Below are 10,360 nucleotides of genomic sequence, written 5' to 3' on the forward strand. Positions count from 1 at the left end.
GTGGGCTTCTAGTCGAAGTATCTTATATGCATATGTAAATAAGCAGTTGTGGTGTAGAGGATGGGTGATTATGATTGTAATACCCAAGCGATGTTAATTTACAAATGTGTTACAGTTAAAGTTAAATAACACAATGCAATAACATCATCATCATCATCATCGCCATTAACAACGGCATCGATAAAGGAATTGCATATGCATGCTTGTGTGCGTGCATGTGTCCGTGGCCGCATGTGTCCATGAATATGCATGCAACGAAGACAGGGAAATGCATAAATGCATGTACATATCGACTTGTACACCTTTCATATATATTTATGATATATATATATATATATATCATCTGTATATATATATATATCTGTATGTTACAAATGACTGAACCATTACCAGCAGAAGTAGATATTGTTGACGTTGGGTCCGTATGCAGACAATGAACAAATATGCATTTATGTCAGTGACATTTATCCGAGGATGTATTGAATGCTAATGCAATTAATATTTATTAAATGTTTATTTGCCTACACACAACACACAGACACATGTATCATCCATCCATTTACTATAAATGTTCTCATATTCCCGGCAAACAGTAAATATTCTGACTAAATATTTAAATTTGCTTTGCTGTTTTTTTTTTGTTTTTTTTTTTGTCTTTTTATTTTTTCCACCTATTGCAGGCACTTCGCAGTATATGTATGTGGAGTTTGTTACCTCACCAGCCGGGCCTCTGCTGAATACCGGTTTTCATTTTAATGTTGGCAATTGGCCAGGACATGTTGAAACGGCAGGCATTAAACATGGCATTTGTGATTGGTTACTTAGTTCCGATTCGCTAAAGGACAGCAGCGCCAGTGAGGGTATATTCCTAAGCATAGCTCATTGGTATCCGCCGAACACTTCATGCAGTTATCATATTAAAGGCCGCACCGGGGAAATTGTGCGCTTATATTTTCCAAGGTAAATACAAGCGACAAACAACACAAATATTCACTATTTCTGTTACTATCATTACTGCTGCTGCTACCACTACGACTACTACTACTATTATCGCGTCTAGTACGCATGTATGGGTTAGTTGCGTTTGTTATTTAATTGTTAGAAGAGTTTTTGTGCGGCTTTTCTTCAAGTTATACTTCCCACCGGGAAATAAGGAAAATGTCTAGCGCTTATAGTTACAAAAGCAGCAGTAGTTCTTTCTTACCACTTAAGTATTTTTAATGAAAATTCTAGGGAAAGATTTATGTGACATTTTAATTTAACCTGTCACTTGGGTTAAAATTGCTACGATGCGTTCGTTGTCTGTAGCATTGTTATACATGCAACTATCTATATGTATGTCGACACAACTATGCAGACAAATAGTTGTATATATTTGTATATGTGTTTATAAATACATACACATATATAGAAAGTGTTGGCGTTTTTTGCGCCTTGATTTCTTCCATAATTTCTGTCGTTGTTGTTAATGTTATTTTACTTTTTTATTTACTTATTTTTTTTCTTTTTTTATTTTTTCTTTTTGTTTTTCGTTGCTGTTGAACAAACATAAAATTTCACTGCAATTTCATTCATTATGCTGTGATGTTGACTGACGATGTGACTGCTGCTGCTATTGCAGCATATTGCTGTTGTTGCTTTTGATGATGCCCTCTTTCCTGATATTTGTCATTAAATTGCTGCTGGTCGTTATCATTGTTGTTTGCATTTATTACTCGCTTTTGTTCCTTTTCTGCTTTCTGTTTTCTATATGCAAGAATATGTACAAGAAAAAATATGATAAAAAATTATGGTTGAAAAAAAAACCAAGAATTTTAAATCGATTTAAGTTAGTAGATGTTTGTTTCAAAAAATGTTCCCATTTCCTATAAACCAATTGAGAATTGTCAATGTGAAAGATCCCATTGAGAGAGATACTGAACCTAACTGCCTATGTGTGGGTCACAGTAAGCATTAAAACGTTAATGTAAAGGAGAATAGTTTGATGACAAATTCAACGAAATGCAAGCTTAATAGATTTATTCCTCTGCACGTAACATCAGTCGGACGGTCCACAAAGTGTATGTTATCTAGATAAGTGCCAGTTTCTCCCTCGACTTAAATTTCTCCGTCCGTTTATTTATCATCTATTGTTAAAACGTTTACGTCGAAAAAGTTGAGATAGAAGGCTGACACTCGTTTGGCTTAATTGGTAATTAAAAGCTAGGTTTAAAATCGGTATGATCGGGTCAAGATAATTCCCATGACAGACAAAATACTATCATTGATAATTTGTAGGAGGTATGGATAAAAACATCGATAAAAATATTTACACAGATCATCTAAATCGTCGACGGCAAAAACTTCATGACAAGTATAATATTGAAATACTCGCTCCTCCAAGCCGCGATTAAAAGCATTCGTAGATGTCAGTGCCTGTCATAACTGTTGCGACTTTAAGAATTCAGTCAATGGATGGATAGATGGTCAAGGGGAGAAAAAGAAAAGCATAGCTAAACAAAGGGATCAACAAATGAACACACGAATCCGTCTAAATCCACTTTGAGTATTATGCCAGGTGAAAATATATATGCCTTTTTCGGGGATTTGTTACTTGTGTATATTTGACTGTGATATTGGGATCCTTTCTCGAGTAATAAAAGTTGAAAGGTATTAAGAGGGAACTACAAAGAGAGAAAGATCAGCAATAATGCAGCGATTGTTCGATCCAGTTGCTGTAGGAAAACTCTTCTACATTATATTTTTGAGACTATTATTATTATTATTATTATTTTAATTTTAGACTAATGAAATGAATTCTTAGACTAAAAAAAGACATTGAGCATTAGCAACACAGGCTATCGGCTCCCTATATTCCAGGAATTCGTGGATATCATAACTCATCGTAAGAATTTTTCTAGATCACCACCAGATCCACAAGTACAAATTAATTATAACCTCACTTTCACTTACACGCCTTCAAAAATTAAAGGTATTTTTAATTAGCAAAGCTCTGTCTGTCTTTCAGCTCTTCCATCGTTTATTCTTCGAGATCCCATACTAAGGGAAATTTGATATAGAAAGTTAAAACTTAGCAGACACACGCTTAATTGACAGCAATGAAAAAGAAATTGCGATCCCGAAGACTGTAGCTTACAGCCTGCAATAACTATTGGCTTAAACTTTCCAGAAATTTATGCACCGATATGCTTAACATTAGCGAAGCATTTCGAGAAAATGACTATGAAAAATGCTTTTCGGTTTTTCATTTCTTATCTAGGATGAGTGTACTTGGAACTGATCATTATCATTTGTAGTCTCGATGAGAAGAATGTAATTGAAAGCTTTCTTCTGAGAAGCTTTAATTAAATCTACAATAATTTTCGCAACCTCGGGAATGTCAACAACAGAAAGACATGTAGGTAGACGGTGCAATACATTCACAAACAAACGGAGGGTTGTGTGAAAAGTCAGACCACAATATGGATAAATAAAAAGATGGGTAATTAACACCGATAAAAAATATATCCCACATTAGTCAATAATATTGACGAGCCTCGGAGAAAAAAAAAAAAAAAAGAGAACGAGAGAAAGCGGAAAATCCCTTCATTTTTAGTTTATGTCTCCCCACTTTAATTTTGAAATTGTTTAGTGCTTGCTTACAACAAACGCATGCTGTTGCAAACACTAAGATATTTTTTTTTTAAATTATAGAGTATTTTAATGAAAAGTGTATTTTTTAATTATTTAAAAATTCTAAAAATGTAATTTATTTGGAATGGTTTTTTTAACTAATACGCTCTCTACATATACCTGGTCTGGGTGACCTTTTTCAAGCTAAGGGGAAAATCTTAAAACACACTTACAACTGTATGGACCACAAATACAAATTCTTTCATAACAAGCTGGCATAAAGCCAACCGTAGAATTTTGTTTTCCTATTTTTTCTATGTCTTTTTTTTATTATTTCCACATGCAGACAGACACATACACCAATTGCAAACTGTAATGGGTTCAAGCCTTTTATTTTTTCCGAACTCTTATTCAACACCATATAGTGCTGGGTGTTTATTTAACATATACTAAAAAGTTGAAAAAAAAAATGTAAAAAATAGTGAAAACCCACAACTAGCAAATGTAGAGAAATTCAAGCGACATCCTCTATCATATATAGACGTGTGTATACATAGATATATATATATATATATACATTCATATGCATGTACAGGCTTTTGTACGTGTGCGTATGTATGTGTATGTTTACATGTCTATAGGCTCATCATAGGAAACCTTAGTTTCAATTCAATGAAGGTGTGGCGCCATGCAGGAGGAAAAATAAACTGTTGGGAAAATAGAATTTTTCCAAAAATTGCATAACTCTCCAGCTTTCTACAGGTCGTCAAATTGTTAAGCTTAAGGTAAACCAAGGAAAAAAATCCTAAATATACACAAACATCTGAACCTTTAGCTATTTAGACATAGATAGGTAGGCAAGCAAGCAACCATCGAATTGTTGTTCCTTTAATATATACATACATATATATACTTGTGTTGTTGCTTTTTTATATATATGCGCATAGATATGTAGAGAGTACGTTAAAGGTGATCATTTCGTTTATTCGGCGGTTTAGTTGCACATATACCGACACTTTAGCTTTTACGACTTACTTTAATACACTCGTTATTCTCCCGTTTTATTTTTCATTTTTTCACTCCAGCTAACAACCATATCAATATGTTCATATATGTGCGTGCATGTGTTTTGTATGTTTATATATATATACATATATATATATATATATATATATATATATCTGCTAGTATAGCTATGGATGCTTGCGAATACAACTGGATTATAAGGACATGCCACCAGGTATAAGGCTTAGTTTTTTGTTGTCACAATCTATCTAAAAGGAAAAAAGGGGAAAGAAAAATAGAAAACAACCCGTACGGTTCATGAGCGTAACTTTTGTGTACGTACGTATGTGGGTGTATCCAAACTAAACTATAATGTGTATGTTATCATCGTTGTTGCTGTTGTCTTTTTTGCCTCTTTTTTTTTTTATTCTACTCTGGCAAATAAAACCATATTGAAATTATGCTGTAACAGCAGAAAAACATTCATTTCGTAGTAAATTTAGTTTTTTTTTTCTTTTCTCCGGATTATGCTTAAATTCCATTTGATTAAAATGTTAAACATTTTATGATTGGCGAGTAACGAATCATGAATACTAGTTGCTTGATTTGCACTTCTTGGTTGAGTTTCCCCGAAAAGAAATAAAAATCTTCTCAGCTTTTCTATCGTAATGTTTGTGGCAAAGATTTGCTCTTCTAAGCTAAATTGACTTCCAATGGACGTAATTATAATTCTATATAAAACATTTGACGTCAATTTCGTTACCAATTAATCGCAATCAACCCCCAGCAATAATAGTTTCTTTCGAGGATGCGAGTGCGAACGTTGCGCTAACATATGGAAAGTCCACTGAATTCTTTTTCATCGTCCAGGAAAATCTGATGAAATTCTTAATGCTAAACAGGTGTTACATGATTAGTTTTAGCTTCTCCTAAATTCAACACTTTTTATGTTGAATTCGATTAGTAAGTTAAGCCGCTTTCATGGCCACAAACCGAAGACAACAAAATATTTCTAAAATACCAGACAATGTGATAAGAGAATGAACCGTGATCGAAAGCCGAACATTCGCGTATAAAGAAATTTTACTCTCAAGTAGAGTTAGTGGATATAAGCTACAGAAGTAAACTTTGTTTATCCTTACACACATTTAGAAATGCATGGCTCTATGTGTTGCAGACTCAAGATTATGCCGTATAGACTAATAGAAAAGGCTACAGGGCAGACAAAGGCTTATCCTTTGTAAACACAATATCTTAGCAAACTGAATCACATAGACGTTATATTATGTTTGCAATAAAGACAAAAGTGGTTCAATGTAGTCATATACGCACCTGAGAATCGGCCTAAGTAACAGAAGAGACAGAATCAAGAATTTAATAATGATTGATTCCTTAAAGATTTGGATGTCCTTTTCTCTGCTACCCACTGCCACTGGAATTCTCTTTCAACACAGCCCTTATATTCTTTGATCTTGCGGTGTTTTACCCTATTGCTACGTTTTTCTCCGTGTATCCCAAAAAAGTTGTTCGATTCCTGCCAGATTACTAATGTTTACGGTAGCATTCACATTTCGGTTCCTCGAAATACGTTTTCAAAGTTTTCAACAGCACATAGGAACATAGATACAGACAGATGGTTTCGTTTCGATTTAGAAAAATAGTACCTTGTTGCTGAACAAAGCCCACTTACGAAAGTGAACTTGAACTTATTTAATTCAAATTATTATTATTATTATTATTGTTATTACAAGTTTAGACAGAGAATAAATTCTAAGACTAAAGTCTTAAAAGCACAAGCATGTAAGGCTTCCGGCTTTACTTAATTCAAATAAATTGTACTTCTAAGTAATGTTAGCATCAATTAATTATTGAAATATTGGGCAAAAATTAAATTTTACAAGACCCAGTTCAGTTCATACCAAGCTGCGTGTAGGACATCAAAGCCAGAGAAAGTATGCCTTTTTTCAGTTTTGTTATTATCATTATTGTAGCTAAGCTTCTTTAACCCGATTGTAGGCGTTGTGCAGCATATAAACACGTATGTAGTCATGCACTCTCATATTTGCCACGTATTCTCATATAATTTTTGTGCATGCTTCATGATATTAGCTTCATTTTGTGGATTTTTCAAATTAAGCTCTTTCACTTTGCTTCCTTCTGCTACCTGCTCTGCTATCTGTTCTCCACTCCTGCACCTTTATTATACCATTTCATGACTTGTACGAGTTAATAGCATACATATAAGATACTTTTTTGTCACATATATTCCGCATAAATATATATATATATGAAATTTATTATATCCAGCATCTCATCTAGTTATGTAATTGTATTAAGGGTTTTTGTGTTTTCCTAACTCAATCAAAAAAAAAAAAAAAAAAAAAAAAAAAAGGAAAAGGATAAAATTTCTTTTGAGCTTTTTAGGAAACGTACTTTACTGTTATACCAAAGAATTTCAATGAACGAAAGTAATTGAAAAAGTTTCTTTTTGTTAGTAAATTTGCATAAAACTAATACGTCATGAATGATAATCTTAGCTGAAATTGAGATTTTCTAAAAAAACATGTAACTACTTGTATAACAAAAGGAATGATGGATTTGGAAAGCTTCAAATCGGATTCGAGATGAATCGAATGAATTAGAAAGTTTAAAACATAACCTTAAAGCACTTAATCATTAATCGGAGATTTAATCTCGAACCAAATCTTTAAAAAACCATCTAAAGTAAATTCTAAAACATTAGCCAAAGCATTGCGCAAAATTTACACTTAAAACACTGTACGTATAACCTGAAATACAACCTAACACACAAACTAAGTTATAACCTAAAAAAGTTCTCAAGCATTAAGTCGATAACTAAGCTAAGATATTGCCAGATACAATTTAGTTACTTTGCTATTCATTTCTTTATCTCTTTATCTCTTTACAGTTTTCGTATTAACCGCATTGAATCGCCCATATTGAAGTACGATGGCGATTGTGGCGAATCTTTAACAATTTACGATTCGGATCGCACTGATCCCGCTCGCATTATCAAGACATTTTGCGATACCTTTTCCAGACCTATGGAAAAAGTGGATTTTGTTAGCACGAGTCCCTCATTGTACGTACAATTTGAATCAAAAACTGGTTCTTATAGCGGTAGCTCACTTTACTATTGGGCTCACTATGATTTCTTTAATAACACCCGCTTTGGCGATCCAGTGGCGAATACGTTATGCGATGAAGTCATGTATGCCTGGAAACATCCCGGTGGTAAAATACGCTCACCTATGAATTCTTTAATATTCAAACGCACTGGCGGTTCAGATGTACGCTGCCAATATAAATTTATAACCGATCGTCGTTTGTATGCTCGCGCATTGATCGAAGTGAGTGCAGTAATGTTCAAGGAATTGCCATACAACAATAATGCTTGTACGCGATGCCATGAAGAACGTGTAGACAAGTTGGTGATATGGGAGGAAAGGGAAAAATTCCAAAATAATTTAGCCTGCTTTTGTGATAACATACCGCGACCGGTTCGAGTAATATCCTCAGCCGATCAAATGAATCTTGAGATGATAGTGCAAGGTCAGCATGCCATTACATCTTATTTTAAAAATCCAAATCCTTTGTTTGAAGCTTATTATGAATTTGCTCATGGCCCGTTGTGTGGACCCATAACGCTGGGGCCATCACCCGACGGTGAATTGGTTTATCCGTTTAAAAAAGCTTTAGCCTTGGTTACTGGACCTATGGCTGCGATACCAGAACATCATTATCGTCGGGAAAAGTGCATATGGGAATTAAAGGTAGCAGCTCAACGCGATTTATGGCTACACTTAGAGAAGGCCAGATTCGGTGATCGAACCTGCGATAGTGCGAAAATTGAAGTTTACCTGGCTGGTCGCTTGGAACCGCGCTTTATAGTTTGTCCGGAGAATATTTCACTCGCTCGTGATTTGCCCATACTTTCAGCTGCCGACTTAGGCGCCTTGGCCAGCGATCAGGAACCTCTGCCCGTGCTTATCCAGTATACAGGCGACGGTCAGCCGGGTAAAAATGCTTTCCGCTTAGTATGGACCGAGTTGTTCCATTTACCTCGTAATCCCGATGGTAGTTTAGCTGCGTCCTTATTGCAAGATGGCGGTGGTTGTGATTTCAAATGTCCCGGCAATACAGAAGTGTGTATACCCCGCCATCTCTTATGCAATGGCATTGAGAATTGTCCCAATGTAACGCATATATCAACGATGGCCGAACTAACGCGGCATATAGTATGGAATTTGGAACAACTTGGTCTATGGCATGAGCATAAAGACAATCCAAATCAATTAAAGGAATTGATATTACACGATGAATCACCGGAGATATGCTTGAAAGAAGAGCTCAACACACTGCCATACGGTAAAATCTTTCTCTTTACTTTGGGTGTAAGTGTTATGATGTTTTTATTGATCGCGATATTATGTCGTATGTGCCGACGAAATGAGACGATTTTAAAGCACACAGAATATTAGTAAAGAACTAATTGAAGCAATGACAAAATAGAAGTAAAAATAAATCTCCTTTGAATTAAGCTCTATTTCTATTTTCTTTTTTTTTTTTTTTTTTATTTTTTTTTTTTGTGTTGTTGAGATTTATTAATATAGTTATAAATTTTAATTTTCATTTCTATGAAAACTTATTTATAAGAAGAACTGCCACAATAGTTAGTTAGTTACTTACACTGAATCTTAAACACAATCCCCGCCTCCTTTATAAAAGCTCGGTAATAATTTTAGACTTTTAGAATTTGTTAGAAATTTAAATGAGAATAAAACAAACGAAATTAATGAACAGAAAACAAAAATTAATTATAAATAATTACAATAAAAATGAAAAAATTGTTTAAATAAACGGAGAAATCCGAACCTTATAAACAATCCACACCAGCATAGTGTATATGATTTCAATATTTCTTATAATAAGATATCTCTCAAATCTGTTTAAAAGCATATGCGAGAAATTACATGGTACTAAGAGAAAATAAACATTGACACCGTTCACTTATCTTAGTCGGGAGACAGCAACTCTACTCGTCCATCTAGACATTGAAAGCTTTGTGTCTCACATCAAAACCAATTTTTTTTTTTTTAAGAAATTTCTATAAATATTTCTAAAAATATCAACAAAAAGACAATATCGATAACTTTTTTCTTTTCAAATATGAATTTTAGAATAGATAAGAATGCGATATTTGGATAAGGCCGACGATTAGATACCACACACCACTTCGCCTAATACAATCATTCGCTCATTTTCAATGACAATAAACCAAAATTACACATTATTTCTATGTAACTGCATGATTTTCATTAAATCGCTCATATTGGACGGTACTAAAAACGTCAGCTAACATGGTCCAAATTAAGCAAACTTAATTCACTTGTCAAAGATTTTCACATATTAGACTTTTTCGCCAAAGAATATCGGTTTTCTTTCATGGGAGCCCCTCTATACGGTGCGGTCTAATATATAGACCTATACGATTCAAATTCCGTATGATTAATTTAGTAAGGACCAATTTTCCTCATAAAATATTAAAACTTGGATTTTTTAACATACGAAAACTTATCTGTCATCAGAAATGTTATAAAGGTTGGGATGCCAAAAATAGACTTACGTGGTCGAAATTCGGTAAGGTTATTTTGATGTAAAATCATTATTATGGAGGCACTTTCTACTTTTGACCACAACCAAAGTTCAGTTTCCGTAGACA

The 10,360-nt window shown here is 34.0% G+C and overlaps 1 protein-coding gene across 1 annotated transcript in view; it reads left to right on the forward strand.

The window, feature by feature from the left end:
- The window catches only part of LOC119639840, a 174,539-nt gene extending 165,326 nt beyond the window's left edge, over positions 1 to 9,213 (forward strand). Inside the window, exons 7-8 of the mRNA XM_038037506.1 lie at positions 681 to 960; positions 7,547 to 9,213. Of these exons, the coding sequence (XP_037893434.1) occupies positions 681 to 960; positions 7,547 to 9,119 (1,853 nt within the window). The 3' untranslated portion in view covers positions 9,120 to 9,213. The remainder of the gene's footprint in view (positions 1 to 680; positions 961 to 7,546) is intronic.
- Positions 9,214 to 10,360: the final 1,147 nt, after the last annotated feature.

The sequence above is a fragment of the Glossina fuscipes genome, unplaced genomic scaffold (assembly GCF_014805625.2).
Source record: "Glossina fuscipes isolate IAEA_lab_2018 unplaced genomic scaffold, Yale_Gfus_2 113, whole genome shotgun sequence".
NCBI lineage: Eukaryota > Metazoa > Arthropoda > Insecta > Diptera > Glossinidae > Glossina > Glossina fuscipes.